This window comes from Giraffa tippelskirchi, chromosome 13 (genome assembly GCF_054371585.1).
Source record: "Giraffa tippelskirchi isolate mGirTip1 chromosome 13, T2T-mGirTip1v1.2.pri, whole genome shotgun sequence".
NCBI classification, from domain to species: domain Eukaryota; kingdom Metazoa; phylum Chordata; class Mammalia; order Artiodactyla; family Giraffidae; genus Giraffa; species Giraffa tippelskirchi.
The window spans coordinates 14,276,860-14,296,760 of NC_137287.1; the positions used below are offsets into that span (position 1 = coordinate 14,276,860).

General features: G+C 50.7%; 2 protein-coding genes across 8 annotated transcripts; one reads left to right on the top strand and one right to left on the bottom strand.

Annotated features, from left to right (window-relative positions):
- Positions 1-180: 180 nt before the first annotated feature.
- PHKG1 (phosphorylase kinase catalytic subunit gamma 1) lies at positions 181-9,106 on the top strand. Of its 3 annotated transcripts, none has more exons than XM_081558147.1 (10): positions 181-346; positions 2,861-2,950; positions 3,706-3,884; positions 4,299-4,353; positions 6,238-6,303; positions 6,579-6,742; positions 7,128-7,218; positions 7,358-7,511; positions 7,672-7,797; positions 8,177-9,106. In XM_081558147.1, the coding sequence occupies exons 2-10, from the start codon at positions 2,868-2,870 to the stop codon at positions 8,420-8,422; spliced, it is 1,164 nt and encodes a 387-aa protein (XP_081414273.1). In that variant the 5' UTR covers positions 181-346; positions 2,861-2,867; the 3' UTR covers positions 8,423-9,106. The 3 variants fall into 3 exon arrangements, with proteins under 3 accessions (XP_081414273.1, XP_081414275.1, XP_081414274.1); XM_081558149.1 differs by having other exon boundaries at positions 3,706-3,862; positions 4,304-4,353; XM_081558148.1 differs by lacking the exon at positions 181-346 and adding an exon at positions 1,185-1,205 and having other exon boundaries at positions 2,883-2,950.
- SUMF2 (sulfatase modifying factor 2) lies at positions 8,772-19,528 on the bottom strand. Of its 5 annotated transcripts, none has more exons than XM_081558151.1 (9): positions 19,405-19,528; positions 17,666-17,822; positions 14,654-14,768; positions 13,846-13,890; positions 13,319-13,469; positions 12,387-12,442; positions 11,428-11,512; positions 11,112-11,256; positions 8,772-9,686 (listed from the first exon to the last, which is right to left on the bottom strand). In XM_081558151.1, the coding sequence occupies exons 1-9, from the start codon at positions 19,469-19,471 to the stop codon at positions 9,602-9,604; spliced, it is 906 nt and encodes a 301-aa protein (XP_081414277.1). In that variant the 5' UTR covers positions 19,472-19,528; the 3' UTR covers positions 8,772-9,601. The 5 variants fall into 5 exon arrangements, with proteins under 5 accessions (XP_081414277.1, XP_081414276.1, XP_081414279.1 ...); XM_081558150.1 differs by having other exon boundaries at positions 17,657-17,822; XM_081558153.1 differs by having other exon boundaries at positions 19,401-19,528.
- Between the last annotated feature and the right edge of the window lie 373 nt (positions 19,529-19,901).

The window sequence follows — 19,901 nt, forward strand, 5'->3', positions numbered from 1 at the left end:
GAGGGAAGACTGGTCACTGGTCACTGACTGATCACCACATGCTGCCCTGCCTGCTCCCAGGCCCCGCAAACTTCCTTCACCCTCCACCAGAGGTCACCCCCTGGTGAGACTTGGCCTGCCAAGCCTTGGCCAGCATCCCAGCTTTGCAGTTGTGCTTTATTTTTGGCACATCAGCCTTCCGTCCTCAAGTAGCAAAGCCCGAAGGAAGAACAGCAAGATACCCTACTCGGGCCGCAAGTGTCTGCTTGGGACACACTTCAGTCCTCCGCTGTCCCCTCTCCCTGGGGGGGTCCGGGACCTTTGGGATTCCCATCACGTTCACTCCAGAGCCTGCGAGGACATAGCGGTGAGTAGCTGGGTCAGTGACTGATAAAAGCCAGGTGGGGAGTGGGAGAAGTCACGGGGTAGAGAAGACATAACCCTCTCAAACCCATTAGGCCCACTTCTCCCCACTTCTGACAGTAGACGAACCCAGGAGAATGGCAGCATTGACTTTTGAAGATACTTGTCCACAGAAAGTAGATCCCTGTAACTATGTTTGCTGACTCTGAGTTTTGGGGAGAGATGTGATGTTCCAAAAAGTACCAGCCTATGTCCTCACTTTTGGGGACCCTTTCCAAAGACGTCTTGGGGGATACAGGTGGGGGCAATGGACGGAGGCACGAAGCTGGCCCAAAAGTAGGCCTAGAGCGAGGGGATGGGGCAAGAAGGACCTCCCCAACCACCCGCCCAGTGCCAGAACTTGGGTGGAGCTGGTTGTGCCGGGTAATGGGGCCCCTGGATGGGATGGCATGCCAGGCTGGAGCTGGCTACACCGTCTGCTCATGGAGGGCTGGGGGAAGGGAGAGACCTACCCGGCTTTGAGGTGGGGGGGGTGGAGGGAACAGATGCCTGCCTTGGGAACTTTACAGGACTCACCAGGAACTGGGCTAATTTTTACGGGGAACAGACACTCCTGTGCTCAGCCAGGGTTGCTGACGAGGGTGGAGTGGAGGCAGCGCCAGGCCTGCTGCTGGCAGAGGAGACCGTTGTTATTCTTGTCCTTCCCCCGGTAACCAGGCATCCGGCAGTGAGGACGCCAGGATTCCTGGAACAGCCAGCCTGTCCCCAGGCAGCCCGGGCTACCACCAGTCAGCAAACTGGCCTCTTGATCAGGCCAGGCCTTCTTGGACCCAGAGAGCGGGATGGAAGTGGGACCAGAGGCAGCTTTGGCCGTGCTGAGCGGAAGCTCGTGCCCATTTTCTCTCTGCCCCTCTTCCAGTTGGTACAGTGTTTTCTCCATTCCTCAAATCCTCCGAGCGAGGAAGGAGTTCAGTGCCCAGTGGCCTCCGCGTTCCTGAAGCAAAGCCAGCCAGCTCCCCTGGGTCCAGGCCTGAGTGTCCTGGCTCCGCTCTGCCCACACTGCAGCGGTACCACCCAGGGCTCACTTCTCATCGTTAGGTAGGGCCCAGGGCATGCTGAGGACAGGATCCTCCTGTGGGCAGGAATCTGGACCAGAGGGATACCTCCAGCCGCTGACTTACATCTGTGGAGCAGAACTAGTAATACACGTGCACTGGGCACAGCGGGAGGGATGGTTGGGAAGTCCCAGAGACCATCACGGATGGATGAAGTAGGCACATGTCCAGGAGTGACACCAGAGGCCAGGACCAGGACTCACCCATCAAGCTCTGCATCCCTCGGAGCACCTGGCACAGTGCTTCTCAGAGTATGAAAGAAAGAAAGGAAGGAGGAAAAGGGACTTCCTTGGTAGTCCAGAGGTTAAGACGCCGAGCTTCCAGTGCAGGGGGTGTGGGTTTGATTCTGGGTTGGGGAACTAGGATCCCGCATGCCCAGTGGTGCAGCCCCCAAAACAAAATAAAACAATATAGGCAAAAAAAAAAAAAAAAAAAACTTTAAAAAAAAAGGAAGGGAAAAAAAGAAGGAAGGAAGAAAGAGAACAGAGGAAGGAAGAAAGAGAGCAGGAGGGAGAGTGACAACAGGAGTCCTGGTTAAGGACAGAAGGAGTGAGGAAGCAGCAGTGGGAAGCATAGGAAGCCTGTCCTGGAAGGAGAGGTGTTTTCCAGGTAGGACAGTTACTACTGGAGCAATAAGGCGAGATTATGGGAGCGCCGTATTTGAAGATGAAACCGTGAAGTTTCTCAGCTTTTCCACAAGTGCAAAGGGCAGGCAAAGGAAAGCAAGACCGGCTTCATCTCCTCAAAGAGGAAAAGAAACAGCACTTTAATTTGTCCTTTGCAGAGTTTGTTGGTGGTTCTTTCTAAACCCAGGGGTGTGCTGGCCTTGTCAGAGCTAACCCTGGGGGCCAATGTTCTGATTCCTGCCTCAAACCTGGGCTTGGACCTGGCTGACCATCTGCTGCTCCTTCTGGGGAGCAACAGCTAACAAGGAGAACATTTTGGGAGCCACGTGGTCACCTGGGGTCACAAGAGTTTACACCAGGGGGGAGAAGCAAGCTGGTCTCTTTCCAGAGCTTTCTTAAAATTCACAAGCGTTTTTTTAAATAATTTTTTTTAATTTATTGATTTTTAATTGAAGGGTAATTGTTTTACAGTGTTGGTTTCTGCCATGTATCAACATGAATCAGCTGTAGCTATACTTATGTCCCTTCCTTCTTGAACCTCCCTCCCACCTCCCATCCCATCCCACCCCTCTAGGTTGACACAGAGCACCAGGTTGAGCTCCCTGTGTTATACAGCACATTCCCATTGGCTATCTATAAAATTCACAAGCATTTATTTTGAATATTCACAGAAGTCAGCTCTCTGCCAGGAAATACAAAGCTAAGGGAGAGATGGACCTCACAGACCACATCCCCTAGGTCAGGAAGGCTGACAGTTTCTTTCTGTTCCCCTCTTAGAGCTGACATGACCCAGGACAAGTCGCTGCCGGACTCCTATTCTGCACAGGACTTCTACGAGAACTATGAGCCCAAGGAGATCCTGGGCAGGTAAGGCCCAGACCTCCCCCATGAAGTGCTATCCGAGGTTCTGGCCAGCTCTGCGGGCAGGAACAACCTCTCCTTGACCCTGAGCCCTGACTGTCTTTATCCCCAAAGCACTGTCCACTTGGAGAAAACTTCAGTTTGGGGTTTGGGATGGAGGAAGCAGGTATAAGGACACCCAGATCAGAGACCCTCCCAGCAAAGGGAACTCCACCCTCCAACCCCAGAGCTGTTGACAGCACATCCAAACCCAGCCTTGGCCCAGGGTCAGGGATCATGCGTCAGAATGAAGCTTGCGGTCCTAGGAGTATACGGTTTCTTCCTCTGTGCTGAGAAAGCACTGAACTGGGAACCAGGAGGCCTGAAAGCAGACTTCTTCCTCTTTGGCTCCAGGCAAATCGCCTCCCCACTCCGTGCCTTCTTCATCCTTCTGTCCCCCAAAGCAGAGGTTCCTAACCTCCGGGAACTAATGCCTGATGCTCTGAGGTGGAGCTGATACAATACTAATAGAAATAAAGTACACAATAAATGTAATGCGCTTGAATCATCCCGAAACCATCCCTCATCCCACAGGTCCATGGAAAAACTATCTTTCATGAAACTGGCCCCTGGTGCCAAAAATGGGCCCCAAAGTTGGGGACTGCTGCCCCGAAGCTCACAGGGAGTTGGGGGACAAGGCAGGACCTCTCTGCTGTGGCCTGAATGTGGGCCTCCCCCTGGGGTGAGGGGCCCCCAGGACCATCTGTCCTCTGCACCCCCAGGGGAGTGAGCAGCGTCGTCAGGCGCTGCATCCACAAGCCCACGTGCCAGGAGTATGCTGTGAAGATCATTGACATCACCGGCGGGGGCAGCTTCAGCTCCAAGGAGGTGCAGGAGCTGCGAGAGGCCACGCAGAAGGAGGTGGACATCCTGCGCAAGGTCTCGGGACACCCCAACATCAGTGAGTGGTGGCCCCGAGCCGCAGCAGGGTGCTCTGCCACCGTTTTGCGCTGATAACACAGGTCGGGGAGTGTGGCCCCAGTGCAGCTAGCCAGAAACACCCAGACTGTCTCCTGCAACCCAGGGCCCGGAGGCTTGGGGCTCCCAGCTCCACCTTCCTGCTCCCAGGATTCAGCTCTAAGCCTCCTCTTTCAGCCCCACAGAAGGGATGATAGGCAGGAGTGTGGGTGGGGGAATGGGGAGTTCAAAGTCCCTGGCTGCCCCCTCTCCCGGGGGGAGGGGGAGGCTTCCTTTGAACCCTGATACCCCCTCCAGCTTCTGAGTCAGCCCACAGCGCCTTTAATCCCCTCGCCCCTGCACCTCCACTGCCCTGCCTGGGCTCCTCTGCTCCTGAGATGAGCCATTTCCATTTCAGTACAGCTGAAGGACACTTATGAGACCAACACCTTCTTCTTCTTGGTGTTTGATCTGTAAGTACCCAGGCCTGAGGCCTAACTGAGAAAATTCTATTGTGGCCCCCCATCCAGGGCTTCCTGGAGACCAGCAGCCAGCCCCCTACATGGTGGACATCAAATAAGGTCACAGAGGCTTTAAGAAGATCAGCCCCCTGGGGTCAGGCTGCCTGGTTTTGAACCCTGGGTCCCTTCTGGGCTGGATGATTTACTTTCCACATCAGCTTTCTCATCAGCATTGCAGGAGTAATAAATACACAGGGACTGACACAATGTAAATGCTAGTCATTACTAACTACCATGATGATGACCATGGTGGCCAGGCAATGCTTATTCTAGACATTGAGGCTATGCGAACCTACTACATGCACTAATTTTCACAGAGTGTGAGGAGAAAGCAATCAAGTCATAAAACACACACAGTTATGCACATATCCAGACACATAGAGCTGAGCAAGGGTCAGAGGGAGCAGGTGGGGAATATTCTCCAGAAGTGACCTGAGCAGAGACCTGGGTGAAGGGAGAGATGGGGTCCAGGCAAGACCCAGAGAAGGAGCCCCCAGCAGAGGGAAGAGCTGAAGCAGTATTGGGGCAAGAGGCCCATGAGAGAGGCAGGCAGTAGAGATTGTATTTGGCATGTAGTTCAAAGATTGACATTATCATCAATGTCATCATCACCATTATCACTGTCAACAACATGTCACTATTCCCCTGCTTGTGCACCAACAGGACTATTGAGATAAGCTCCTTGTCATCTAGGGACTAGATTTACTTCAGAGAATTGTTCAAGCAGATTTTGTATTGTTGGAATTTTTTTTTTTTGTCACCATACTGAACATGCACAGTGTTACTTTTTTTCGTGGAGACACCATTTAATTTGGCCTTTGTGTACAATTAAACTGCCAGCTCCAGGAAGGCAGGAGCCTGCTGATGGACCTTGCAGTGTACATCTTTTTGCTGCTGCTGCTGCCATTAGTGAGTTCTCCTAGAGTGTTTAAAATGGAATTGAAGTGATTAAAACCAGAGGCACACATTGCTTTTTAGGAACATGGTACTGATAATGTCTGAAACAAGGGTTACATCTATAATTTCTGGGCTGCTCCTCAAAGAGAACTCCCCTCCCTGCTGCACCAGCTAAGTTCAAGGATTTTCTTGTCTCCCTCTGATACTGGCCAAAATCTCTTGGACCCTGCTTTCCCTGGAGGGGTGGGCAGGATGCACGTTTTTTATTCAACCAAGGGAGACTTTCCCAGGACCCCTCCAGCCTTGCCCAGCTGCAGCTGTCTCAACTCTGCTCAGTGGCTCAGTCCTGTAGAGCCCTTGCAGGCAGCTCAAATGTCTCTAACCTTTGAAGAAGTTGCTTGGGAAGTTATTTATAATGCTGCCTCAAGTTGCCCTTCAGGGTATAACTAGATTATTCCAGCAGAGACCTCCTTCTAGATCCTCCCAAGTGGGAAGATGGAACCACAATTCTTAATCCTAAGAAATCCAAAAATGGGCAAAACCGCTCCTCCATCACCTGTACTCCTGCTGCTTCCATTTGTTCCTGGAAAAAGTCAGGACACTCTGGTCCTTCTGATCTGGGTCTGGGACCTTGGGCCAGTGACTCAGGGTCCCTCTCTTCTCCCCCAGCTGATTTTGGCTTTGATGGGTCCCAGCCCATGCTGTCACTCCCACACATGGGGGACCCTCACAATGGTGCCACCCCACCCCTCCAATGTCCCTTGTTCTTCCTCCAACCTTCCCAGACAGCCTCTCCACTCACTTCCCCAGCTCCTCCCTGCAGATTGTGGTCCTTTGTGGGGAGTGGGCCAATTTGCCCCTGGAGGTGTTAGGTGGGAAATAGGGTAAGGCGGGGGTAGCCTGCTGGTCCATCCAGTGACAAACCCTCTGTCCCCACAGGATGAAGAGAGGGGAGCTCTTTGACTACCTCACTGAGAAGGCCACCCTGAGTGAGAAGGAGACCAGGTGAGGGTCCACTTGCCTCACTCCCTACTTCCAGTCTGAGTCCAGCTTAGGCATGGAGGTCGTGGAGGTGGCGTGGCATACACTGGTCTGGTTGGGAAGTGTGCGCCATGGGCTCTGGTGGCATCCCTCCTTCCTTGACCCAGCCTAGGTGGGCCCACCTGTCTGGAGTCCTCCGTCACTTGCAGTTGGGCTGGCCTATGGGCTTCGGTCTCCCTGCCTGTTACCTGACCCTGCAGAGTAGCAGATGTAGGTAACGTGTGCCTGTGTTACCCCAGGAAGATCATGAGAGCCCTGCTGGAGGTGATCGCCACCTTGCACAGACTCAACATCGTGCATCGGGATCTGAAGCCCGAGAACATCCTCCTGGACGATAACATGAACATCAAGCTTACAGACTTCGGCTTTTCCTGCCAGCTGGAGCCAGGAGAGAAGCTGCGAGGTCCGGTGATGTGGCCCTGTCCTGTGTCAGGGGCTCAGGCTCTCTCATCAGCTCTCCTGGGAACAGGGACTGCCTGGGTCTTTTTCCCCCAGAATAAAAAATCCTACCATTTCAAGGCTGGATGTCTCTTCCCGGGACTAGGCTGAGCCAGGTTCCCACTGCCTGTGTTCCAGGCCAGTGCTGGCTCTTATGATCAAGCCTCTGACAGGCCCCAAGCGGGTGGCCATAGGAGCCAGCACCCTGGCCTGCCCTTGGCCCTGAGCCTGAGGCTGTGTTTCGAGTCCCAGTCTGGCCATACCATTTCAGTTCCACGTCCACTGTCTCTGTGGGCCTTTCTGTTCCATGTGCCTCTGCTGACCTGCCCTGATGGAAACTGTCCCTGCAGAGGTCTGTGGGACCCCCAGTTACCTGGCCCCTGAGATCATCGAGTGCTCCATGAATGATGACCACCCCGGCTATGGGAAGGAGGTGGACATGTGAGTGTGTAGGGGGAAGGGAGGTGACCCGTAGGGACAGGGGTGCTCCCCTGACCGGGAGCACCTGGCTGGGGATGGGGGGATAGGGGTGGGCGCTCCAGCCCCCCCACCTGCCTCCCTCCGGCTTCCCTGGTGCCAGGTGGAGCACGGGGGTCATCATGTACACGCTGCTGGCCGGCTCCCCGCCCTTCTGGCACCGCAAGCAGATGCTGATGTTGAGAATGATCATGAGTGGCAACTACCAGTTTGGCTCACCAGAATGGGACGATTACTCGGACACCGTGAAGGACATGGTGAGAGGCCGGGCCTGCTGGCTCCCGGGCTCAGGCCGGGGGCAAGTCCAGTGTTCCCGGCGTGCGGGGCCGGGGTGGGGGGGTGGAAGAGATGGAGACGCTTGCTTGGGGGAGATACCCCCGGCCTGCCACGTCCTCCGTCCCTCCTTGTTTCTCTCAGGTTTCCCGCTTCTTGGTGGTGAGCCCCCAGAGCCGCTGCTCCGCAGAAGAGGCCTTGGCGCACCCCTTCTTCCAGCAGTACGTGGTGGAGGAAGTGCGTCACTTCAGCCCCCGGGGCAAGTTCAAGGTACTGCGGGCTCACCTCCCACTCAGGGTCCCCGGGGCGGGCGCCGCGGCCCCTGAAACCCAAGCCCCCAGTGCCTTTCTTAAGGACTCCTTACGACCACGGCGTTTCCAGAGCACCCCTCCTTCCCCTCCTACCCAGCCCTATGATGGTTCCAGCTCAATTTCTTCTGGCTTCTGGCTCTGACAGCCTAAAAGCCTGCGCTTGCGGGTAGGGTAGGAATGGGGGTAATTAGGAGGTGGGGGTCGGTGACGCTAGGACGCGTCCAGCCGACGCCACACAAGGCGGCTTGGAGGCATACAAGCTCCGGTTGGCCTGCGCTGGGCGCGGGAGGAGAAGGCCTGGGGGGTGTGGCCCGGTGCTCAGGCCCCGCCCCCCGCAGGTGATCTGCTTGACAGTGCTGGCTTCCGTGCGCATCTACTACCAGTATCGCCGGGTGAAGCCCGTGACCCGGGAGATCGTCATTCGAGACCCCTACGCCCTCCGGCCTCTGCGGCGACTCATCGACGCCTACGCTTTCCGGATCTATGGTCACTGGGTGAAGAAGGGGCAGCAGCAGAACCGGGCGGCCCTCTTCGAGAACACGCCCAAGGCTGTGCTCCTCTCCCTGGTTGAGGAGGACTTCTGAGGGGAGGGCGGCGGGGCAGGTGGGGCAGGGGTCAGGCAGGGAGCAGAAGCCACCGAAAGGGGGTGAGAGCGTGTGCAGGGCCCTGTCCAGAGAGTGCACTTGGCCCTGGCCAGGACCCCAGGAACTGGGGCCACTCTCCCCTCTCAGGGGCATCACTTGGTGGTCAGTGCACCCAGAGCCAGGCCTCCGGACTGGGGGACCAGCTGTGGTCTAGAACCTGGAGCCTCTCGCAGCTCCACTGCCCAGGTGTACTACCATCTCCACTTCTCCTCTGGGAGGTCCAGAGTTACTGACACTCGTTCACTGCCTGGAGGGTCCCAGGGTGAGGATGAAAAGAGAAGTCTGAGAATCACAATCACAGCCGATTTTTACTGACCCCACAATATCCGGTGACACCACGGGAGCAGGTTCTTCTCTGGGGACGTTTATAGAGGCATGTGGGAGCCCTTGCATAATTAACAATAGAAAGGGAATCATCTGCTGTTTCTTCTGAGTACTCTTCATTCTGTGACTCCCATGGTGCACAGTCTCACCTGGTAAATCCATGGTTCTCCTAGACCCTTTTAAGACTGATACTGAGCTTTAAAGAGCCCACGGAACTGCATTTCATGTGCTGGAAACCAGGTTCCCTCGAAGATGTGTGAAACCCCACAAATAAGGCAAATAAAAGAATCATTTTCTTTCTATGGCAACTTGCTGGGAAAACAAGGAGGCCTGGGGAGATTCTGGATTCCCTGAGAGCTCAGTTGGTAAAGAATCGCCTGCAGTGCATGAGACCCTGGTTCCATTCCTGGGCTGGGGGAGATTCTGCCTTGAATAATGTCAGATCCCTGGGTTAGACATCATGAAGGGGGGAAGGAGCAGATTGAAATTTTTTTTCACAAACTGCCTTTCTGAGCACTGTGCCCCAACTGTTTGAGTATGTGGCCCCTATATGGTCAATATCTGACCTCTAAGAGAAACACCCAGCTCCTGGCCACAATCAATAAGTTGGGCCCCTTCTCCAAGAAACAGTGTCACCCCTCTGTGGAGGTCAGGGTCCTTTCCTGCCCTGGGGAGAAGTGCCTGTCACAGAGGATGTGGAAGGGGATGGAGGTCATCTGGAGTCTGGCTGTGTTTGGAATGTGGCTGGCGAGTGGCCTGGGTGCCACACGACTCTTCTGGTTTCCGCGTGGCCCCTCACAGCTCCCCAAGCGGTCGGCCTGCACTGGAAGCGCAGCGGAAGCCTAGGTTGTCTGAGGCTGAATCTGGAGTGTTGCCCATCCTGCCACCAGAGAAGGGGAGAGAAAACGGACATTCGCTGAGAAAGGGGCCTGGGCCTCAACCAGCTCTCCTGCTCCAGCGCTCCCAGGGCCTGCTGTGGTCTGAGGGGTTTGGGGGCTGGGGGCTGGGGAGGGCCTGGTCTGGAAAGAAAAGTGGTGTGAGGGCAGGTCCAGAGGGCGTGCCATTCCTGGAGAGTGGGGAGAGGTAAGAAGGGACCTTGGGACAGGGTGGAGGAAGCGAAGGTGGTCCTGAGACTGCATGAAAGGCAGGAAAGGCCGTGCTTAATAACTTCCAACTGTTGGTAGTTTAGACTAATAACTCAGCCAAAAAGAACCTGTCGGCAACAAGTGAGATCATAGCATCAATCAGTACTCACACTTTTCAAAGAACTTTCACATGGATTCCTGTATTTGCTATTTCTCTTACTGCTATGGAGGGTAGGTTTTGTTCACCATCTCACAGACCCCAGAATCAGATACCAGGAAGATTTAAATGTCCTGTCCAAGGCCAACCACTTCTTTAGCGGAATCAGCAGCAAACCCAATTTTCTGGTCCCCAGACCAATACTTTCTCCACTACTTTGTCCTAAGATAAAAGGGGAAAGACTTCCCGGGTGGCCCAGTGGTTAAAAATCCACCTTGCAATGCAGGGAATGGGGTTCGATCCCTGGTCGGGGAATGAAGATCCCCCATTCCTCGGGGCAAGTAAGCTGGTGCACTGCAACTACTGAGCCTGGGTGCCACAACTAGAGAGTTTGTGAGTCATAATGAAAGATCCTGCCTGATGCAATGCAACCAAATAAATAAGTAAATAAACATTAAAAAAAAGAAAAAGGTGAGGATAATCCACAGGGCCTCTCTACCATCCTTAGGGAACCCAGGGGCAGGAGGAGCTGCAGGGAGATTAATCAAAATAAATCTACAGACCAAGCAGAAAGTCCTAGAAGGCGACTTGGGAGCTGGGGACTCTACCATTCAGGGGCCAGCACGAACGGTCGCTAATCATCTGTATGAAATGAGCAGGTCCCAGGACCTCCCTGAGTCTATTTTTCCTTGATTGTAAAACAAAATGGTTGCAGAAAATGTTTTTTTGTGCCCTCTTGTTAGAAGTTAATATTTCAATGATCCCTGGCCATGACTTATTGATGTGGCCATTCCAGTCCCCTCCCTCTGCACGCCTAACTACAAGGACAAAAGAAACCCATATAATTAAGACGTCAGACACAGTCTCCCTCGGTGCTGAGAGCTGGCAGGAAAAGGCACTGGGCTCCTGGCTTTACCTGGTGAGCTTGGCTTGCTTTCTCTTCTGGACCCACACCCCCCAGTGGAGAGAGAGGTGTGGAAGCAGCGCCCACACCAGCTCCGGTGCTACCTGTGCTCCAGGAGACAGAACCCAGCCCCGCAGTGCCCACTACCCAGCCCCTGACCTGGTGGTGACACGCGCCCGGTGGTTGGCAGAGCCGTCGGCTGTGTCGATCCAGGACGCCCCCCGGAGGACACGCATGTCCTGGTCAGCAGCCTGGTACGGTGACGCCGTCCACTCCCATACGTTGCCCACGAGGTCATAGAGCCCTGCGGCACAGCAGTGGGTCAGGCCCTGGCTGAATATGCCACCTCCACCCGCCCTGACCAACAACGGCCCAGGGGAGCCGTCAAGGCTGCTTCTCCTGCCTCGACCACCAAGCAGAGCCATCCTGCCAACCAACCTGTGAGCGCTGACAGCAACCCGCTGTGCAGTCTTACCGTAGTCGTTCTGTGGGGGGAAAGCATTCACGGGGGAGACGCCGTGGAAGCCATCCTCAGCCTTGTCGCCCTTGGGGAACTTTCCCTGGGGTGGGTGGGTGGGGGATGTTTAGGCTACAGGATTTACCATCCACTTGCCCAGAAGGGTTTTAAACAAGGCCATCTTGCAGCACCCTCTGGGGTAGGGGAAGGGTTTGGGGCAGTGACCTGAGGTCCTAAGCCAGCTGCCTCATGTCCTCCACCATGACCTCCTGGCTGGATTAGCAAGTATGTGGTGCCCTGTGTGTCCACACCCGCCCAGCACACCCACAACTTCTCCACTCTCAGCGACTTCCCTCAGCCACGTGAACCCCATGTGCCTTCGGAGGAAAGGCCCTACCTCCTCGCTCTGTACCCTGCCTCCCCCTACAGGAACCAGTGCTCCCTTGTACCTTCGCCTTCACTTCCACCACCAACAGGCTTCACTCTCCCTCACCTGCCCTGACTCTGCCTTCCTCACCTCCTCCTCTTTACCACCAATATTCTGGAACAAGTAACCGGTATTTGCTGACATCACTTGTTCAACTTATTCATTCAACTGGAGTGCAGCGGCTCTGTGCGCCAGCCTTCGGAGTCTGTCGCATCTCTGAACACGTGGTACCTTTTCCCACTGCTGACACGCATGCTGCTTCCTCCACTTTTCTCCTGGAAAGCTCCAGTTCGACCAGCTCAAATGGCACATTCACTGTCCAGTCACTCCCCCACCGTCCCAGGCAGGGATGTGCTCCCGAGCACACACTGCTCATCTTCACTACTATGCAGCCCCACTACGCTGTCTTTCGCTTTACCCCTTTACCAGTTTTCCGGTCTGTTAGAACATGAAGGCCCCTGAGTCCCATGGCCTTAACGCCATGCCTGGCCTGCAGCAAGTCTCAATCCACACCCTGAGAAAAGAACAAGGGCGAGGAACTTGTCTTTACCTGCCACAGGTTGGTGCGGTTTGGCTGGAACTTGTTTCCCCAGGGGTACACCTGACCTGCCAGGAGGGCAAGGGGAAAGCGGAAGAGGGGAGAGGTGAAGGGTTGGGGAAGAAGGGAAAGACAGAAGGAGCGAGGGGACCGAAAGGAAGAGAGGAGGTGATGAGAAAGAAGGGTAAGATGACTCACTTTTACATCTCACGCCCTTCCCTTGCCCTCACAGAACTTCACTCAGAGCCCCTGACTTCTGATCTGTTCCAGGACAGCACAATCCTAGGTGTGGTTTGGACCAGTGCCATTCTGTAAAGTGTTACCCACTCATGCTGGGATAAGTACAGAAACCGAGGGTAAGCATTGAGAGACTTGTTCATTGGACTTAGACTGGATCAATGAACAAGCAATCTCATTTATCACATTAATAATACTGACTATGGGTATAGCTGGTGTTCATTCAAAGAGTGTGTAGAGGCAGTGAAGAAGGGGAATTGCTATTTCACTCTAACTTTTTGTTTAGTTAGGGTTGAAAAATAACGGAGTTATGAACAAATAGCAGTTTGTCACATTAATCCCTCCACAGCTATGGAAAAGGTATCCCGTTTAGGTAATACTTTTCCTCATGCCATGTTGTTCTGATTATATTTATCTGAAGTGGCACATATCTGTGGAATCTCCAACAGTTAAAAAAAAAGTATGTCTGTTTTTCCATTCCATTTTCTAGTTATTAATTTTTATGGTATTTTATGGAAGTACTGGTTTGAGACAGATTGGAAATAACAGTAACAACTGGTCCATGACCACAGAGTGTAAGAAGCACTTCTCCAGGGAGTGTGAGCCCGTCCCACCCTTTGAAGCACTGTCCCCCCCCCCCCCCGCCCCGCCATGCAAGGCAGGATGGAGGGAAAGAATCAAGGGAGATCGCCCTGGCATCTCTATACCCTTCAAGCCCCCTCGGGCAGCAAATTCCCACTCTTCCTCAGTGGGCAGCCGTTTCCCCCGCCAAGCACAGTAGGCACGGGCATCATTCCAGCTCACGTGTACCACTGGGAACTCCAGTTTCTCTCGTATGCCAGAGCCAGGACCTGCAGGCTGATAGCCAGGATGAAGTGAGACAAGCTTCTAGGAGCTCATGGAAGTCTGAGGAAGGCTAGGCTTAGGGTGCCTGAGTTCAGCTTTTACCACTAGATGGAGCAAGGAAGTGGGAAGAGAGAGCCTGGTGAGTGAGGAGAGGTCCAGAGACAGAAAGAAGGACTACACGAGACAAAAGGGAGAAAGGGGACAAGTGGGATGGGCCAGGGTAAAAGGACTGGGACAGAGCACATGGGGCAACTTGGCTGCTTCCCTGAAATTTCTCTGTCATCCTTTTAAACTCAGTATTCCCGGATGGGGAAGGGATCACGGGAAGCCAGGCTTCTAAATAAGAGTCAGCAGGGGTAGAAAACAAGACAGAGGAACCAACCCTTACCTGCCTCCAGAATGCCCTTTCCACTGGGAGCCACCAGAGGAGAGACTGCAAAAAAGAAGGAGTGCAATTACAAGATGCTCCGACCCAGCGAGGCACCTTCTTGAAGGACACCAGGAGGCGGAGACTTCAGGCTGAGACTCAGGTGGTCCAAGTGAGGCTGTGTCTGGGATCTTTTACTTATTTATTTATTTATGGCTGTGCAGGGTGTTTGCTGCTGCGCGGGCTTTCCTCTAGCTAGGGTGAGCGGGGCTACTCTCTAGTTGCGGTACACGGGCTTCTCGTTGCAGTGGGTTCTCTTATTGTGGCTCACGGGCTTCAGTAGTTGGAGCTCCCAGGCTCTAGAGCACAGGCTCAGTAGTTGTGGCACACGGGCTTAGTCACTCCTTGGCATGTGGGATCTTCCCACATCAGGGATCGAACTACCATCTCCTGCGTTGGCAGACGGATTCTTTACCACTGAGCCACCATGGAAGCCCCTGTGTTCAGAATCTTTAAAGTGTGACACCTCACCACCCTTATTAGAAGCAGGCTTCTTCGGGGGTTCTCTGGCTGGCCCAGGGAGCACCCTGAACCCTGTGTATTATCTGCATCTTTACAGGGTCTCTCTATGTGGACCTCAGCACAGAGTGAACTTCCCAGGAATGTGTGTTCATCTGGCTCTTCCAGGGTGGGTCTCTCTGGCTTCTTCCCTGCCTCTGGTTCTCAGGTTTGATTCTCTACTGTGGCCCAGGTGATCCCCTAGACCCCATAGGGTTCTCGGTCCAGGTCCCAGTCCCATGAACCCAGCTGCAAGCCTGGGTTCTCTTACCTGCATTTTCTGCGTTGCTTTGTTTCTAAGCTCATCAGAGACAAGGTCCTCAAAGACAAAGCTCCACCCAAACACCTCAGCCTCTGTGCGGTACTTTTTCTCCCTGACAAACTCCCTAAAAAGAGAGATTTCATCGAGTTTAGCTGATAGGATTCTGTGCTCCAGCCTCTTCTTCTCTTGCTCCAGCAAACCTCATACACCCTTATCCTATTAGTCACACAGCACAGAGTCTTCAGGAACCACAAGGAATTAACCTGAGAGCCTCAGCAGATTTTCTTTTAAAATTTGTTTGTGTGTGTGCAATTCGCAAACAGGAGAACTCACACTTTCTGGGGTATAGTTTTGTGAGTTTTGATAAAGCATATAGTCATTGTCACAATCAAGATATAGAGCAGTTCCATTAACTGCCCCCCAAAATTCCCTGATGCCTCCTCAATCACTGATCTGTTTTTTGTCTCTATATTTCTGCCTTTCCCAGAATATCAATTCACATAAACTGAATCATGCAGTATGTAGTTTTGGGGTCTGGCTTCTTTCACTTAGCATACTGCTTCTAAGAATCATGCGTGTTGTTGACAGTGTCAGTAGTTTGTTCCTTTTTTTTTTTTTTAGGCAGTTTTTGTTCTTTTTTATTGCTGAGTAGTATTTCACTGGATGGATAGACCAGATTTCGTTTATCCATTCACCAGCTGCAGGTCATCTGGGTTATCTCCAGTTTTGGGACATAATGAATAAAGCTGCTGAGAAGATTCAAGGGCAGGGAGTGGGTCTCTCTTCATCACATACCTAATCTCACATCGATCATGGGAGGAAGGGAGAATAGGTTTTATTATTTCCCTCAGACAGATGAGAGAAATTGAGTCAAATTGAAACGACTTGTTGAGGGACTTCCCTGTGGTCCAGCAGTTAAGAATCTGTCTTGCAATGCAGGGGATGCGGGTTCGATCTCTGGTCGGGAAACTAAGATCCCACATGCCGAGGAGCTACTGAACTTGAAAGCCACAACTAGAGTCCAAGCGCTGCAACTAAGACCCAACGTCACCAAATAAATAAATGAATATTTTTTTAAAAAATGACTTGCTGAGATTTCAGAATGGATTTTCATATAGTTTGGTATGGCTGAGCCAATTTCAACATGCAGATTTCCAGGATAAGACAGATTGTTTTCTCTGGACTGAGTACTCGGTTGGTGTCAGCCTTCTGATATGAGAAGACACTGTTCACCCATCAAAGAGGTATTGAGAATGGAGGAGGAGGTGAGATTTGGTAGCAAAAGCTACTTACTGACCTCTGACCATCTGAATGGTTTGAGACTCTTACCAGAGAGGTAAACACAGATTATGAGTTCTAAGCAAAGTTTAGGGGCTTGCTGGAGGTGACATTATATTTCCTTCATCTAAAAGGTCATTATTTGAAATATAAAAGAATGCATCTATCTAGCTAGCAACCTATGGTTGTCATGATGTGGTGTGAGCCTGATCAGAAGTGATTTCTCCTTTGATTTTAATAACTTTCCTTTTAAAAATATTTTTTAAAGCATATATAACATTATATTATAGAAAAATGAGAAAATACACATAAAAAGAAAAAAACTAAAATCATCCATTATCACACCAAGATACAACTGTCTATATTCTCTCCCTCTTCACTCCACAAGCAAGTATTTTTTTTTTTAAGATGACATGTCTATTTTATTTATTTATTTTGGCTACACTGTGCAGCATGCAGAATCTCAGTTCCCCGACCAAGAACTGAACCAGTGCCCTGCCTTGGGAGCACAGAGTCTTAACCACTGGACTGCCAGGGATGTCCCCAATCAAGGGTTTTTAAATTGCTTTCATAAGGTTCTTCCTGTCATTATTTTCATTTGGAAATCACAAAAACATGAGCAAAATCCATCACCTCATGCAATATAGCATCTTCCAGTTCTTTTTAATGCATATACATTCTATACACATAGTTTAAAAAACTGGGCCATATCCTATGTAGTATTTTGTAACCTTTCTTCACAACACTACCTATCTATCTCTTTTTGACAACAGGTTTTTTAAGGCTGCAAGTATTCTGTTATGTTGATACAATATATTTGTGATCCTTAAATTGTTAACATTTATTTACAAAGTCACCTTTTTAGCTAAACTTTTTTTGACAACCTTAATTCTTGAAGCCAAATCCCTAGAGGTGGAAACAACAAGTCAAAAGGCCTGAGGCTTTCACTGACAATCATTATGCTTATTTTAGCCTGAGTCTCCTGAATCAATTTTCACCAGCAAGTTTTGATCTTGAAAAGTTTTAAATCCACAAATGTAAAATTTAAGTCATTTTTCACATTTGCTTTATTTATCTTCCCATCCTCTGCTCTTCCTTCCCCCTTCCTTTCTATATACTCCTCCCTCCACTGTTTGAAGGTAAATTACTGACATATGCTGGATCATTTTCTACTTTAGCCTACCCAAAACGTATCACTTTGGGGACATCAAGGCATTCAACATGGCTTCTTAGATTAAGATGGAATCAAAATGTTCGATTCTGGAAATAATTCCATTTCCCTAAGTAATTCTGGGTTGGCCAAGAAGTCTGTTCAGTTAGTTCAGTAACGTCCTTGTTGAAACTGAAAATACATCATTTTTACTTAAAACCAAATGCACTTTTTGGCCAACCCAATATAAAGGGAATTTAAGGAACTCTCAACTATTATGACCCTTCTCCTGATTCCTCCTCCCCTGCTGAAGAGTGTCTGACTTCTGCCCATGTTTCTCAGTGCTATGCCCAGTGCACAGAACAATCCACTGGCGCAAGAGTCAGGGGATCTGAGTTACAGGCCCAGTTGGCCACTAATAAAAAATGAGGTAAATCTCTTTGGACTTCAGATTCCTCATCTGAAAAATGCAGATAACACTTGCAAAGATCATATTCTGATAGTGAACAAGCTAATCTCCTTTTCAATATTGTAAAATATTATTAGAATAACTCTTCCAGGAGTTACTTCTCCTGGAAGAACACTGGGAGTACCTGAAGTCTTTGTTGGTCACAGGAAATATGTCGATGGCAAAGGGTTTTACTGTCACCTCCTGGACAGGTCCTTCACCATCTCTGCCGTCTGGTGAATTGGTTCCCATCTGGAATCTCCCACCTGGTAGCTGGACCATGTTGGTTGTCTGCCCATTTCCTGCAGAGAAAAGAGTGGTCATTAATTACATGAATATATATAAAACAAGTGGCAATATTTGGATCATATGTAAAACTCAATGCTACAGTGAAAAAATTTGGAGGCTGAAAAATTTGGCTTTAAATTCTTACTCTGTCACTTAATTTGCTGAATGACCTTGGGCAAATTACTTCTGGATTTCAGTTTCTTCATCTATAAAATGGGGGTAATATCTAACTAACTCAAATGCATGGCTATATTAAAATGTGCGAAATGTTTAGCACATGGTAGGTTTTCAACAAATGATTTTCTTTCTTTACCTCTGTCCCTCTACATGACAACCCTTCGTCCCAGTGAGATAAATCTAAACATTGTAAGAATCTGCCTGCCAATGCAGGAGACGCAGGTTTGATTCTTAGGTTGGGAAGATCCCCTGGAGAAGAAAATGGCAACCCACCGCAGAATACTTGCCTGGGAAAACCCATGGACAGAGGAGCCTGGTAGGCTATACTCCATGGAGTCGCAAGAGTCAGACACAAGTTAGCGACTGAACAACAACATAGCCTTAAATACATCTATCAACTTTCCACTCATTCTTCTGCTCACGTTGTTTTTGTCTCTTCTCCATTATATCATATGAGAAAGAAAAGAACTACATCTATTTTGCCAGGCTATACCTGGCACCTAGCACAAGCGCACAAAAATTATCATCAGATAATTGAATGAACTCTCATACTTGCTGTTTGAATACCTCAAAAAAATCAGAATTAAAAGGATCTTTATTTCAACTCCTTCATTTGACAGGAAGAAACCAAGACCCTAAAGACCACACTTTTTTGTTTTTACCTAAAGATGTCTAAGTACTATAGGTTCCCTAAAGGCAGAATCCACATTTTCATGTTCCCCAGAATCTTATCTTTGGCCCTTTTCTGGATCTCCTTCTGACACACACTAATGATTTTATCAACTTTAAGGGAGGCTGGGGGGTGGAATAGAGCAAGCAGCAAATTCTCAGACTAAAAGAGAATTAAGAAACAACACACAATAGCAATATTTGAATTTTATTTTGACATTAATCCAACAAGTAAACTATAATTTAAGAGCACAGCAGATGAGTTTGAACACTAACTGGATGTTTAATGACATTAAGGAGTATTGTTAATTTTTTAGGTGGGAGAGTTAGTGATACTTTGTGTGTGTGCGATTTCTTGTCTTTTTGGCTATTCAAACTAAATAATTACGAATAAAACTGTATCGTGCCTCAATTCACTCCAAACTAAATCTTCCAGAGGAATGGAAAAATGGAAGGGGTTTCAAACAAACAAGATTAAAACTGGCAACTGTTTAAACTGGGAAAAAGGTACATGGCGGGGGGTTGGGGGGCGGGAGAGGCTCGTTTTATTATTTTCTTATGCTCAAAAGATTCCAGAATAATAAATTAAAAGTAAAAAAAAAAGTGAAATACAACGAAATGAGCTGTTAACCCCCTCGCCCATTTGGCCGCCTCTGGGAGGTAACTCCGGCCGCTGCCAGCCTAGGTGGCCGAACGCCCCACCCCCTTCCTCCTGCCTCCTGGGACAGTCAGGCAGGCCAGCACACTGACCTAGTTCGAGCCACCGGCCGGAAAGGAGCGACAGAACAGTCAGCAGCGGCGACAGCGAAGTGCCCATGCCGGGAACACGAGCACCGTGAGCCCCGCTGCAGGAGTCGCGCCACCCTGCGGCTCTGCTGCGCACGCGTCCCTCACGCCTCACGTCGGCGGCCGTGCCCTGCGCGCGCGTGCGCACTGCTCACGAGAGCCCATCGAGCTAGAAGTTAAGTCCTGGGTTAGGACTAGAGTCCCAAGTTTCACGTTGTGTTCTAGAACCGGGTAATTAAGAAAAAGCTATTTCCTCAGGATTAAAGTCTAGAAGCTGAAGCTCCAGTATTTTGGTCATCTGATGCGAACAGCTGACTCATTGGAAAAGTCCCTGATGCTGGGAATGGTTAAGGGAAGAGGGCGTCAGAGGACGAGATGGATGGATGGCATCGCCTATGCAATGGATGTGAACTTGGGCAAACTGGGAGATGGTGAGGGGCAGGGAGGCCTGGCGTGCTGCA

Coding starts and splice junctions, on each gene's coding strand:
- PHKG1 (XM_081558148.1), top strand. CDS start 1,185: ATGGAAGTGGGACCAGAGGCA. Junction 3,885..4,298: donor CTCGGGACACCCCAACATCA/GTGAGTGGTGGC, acceptor TTTCCATTTCAG/TACAGCTGAAGGACACTTAT. Junction 7,512..7,671: donor CGGACACCGTGAAGGACATG/GTGAGAGGCCGG, acceptor TGTTTCTCTCAG/GTTTCCCGCTTCTTGGTGGT.
- SUMF2 (XM_081558150.1), bottom strand. CDS start 19,471: ATGGGCACTTCGCTGTCGCCGCTGCTGACTGTTCTGTCGCTCCTTTCC. Junction 14,769..17,656: donor AAAGACTTCAGGTACTCCCA/GTGTTCTTCCAG, acceptor CTCTCTTTTTAG/GGAGTTTGTCAGGGAGAAAA. Junction 11,513..12,386: donor ACCGCACCAACCTGTGGCAG/GTAAAGACAAGT, acceptor CACCCACCCCAG/GGAAAGTTCCCCAAGGGCGA.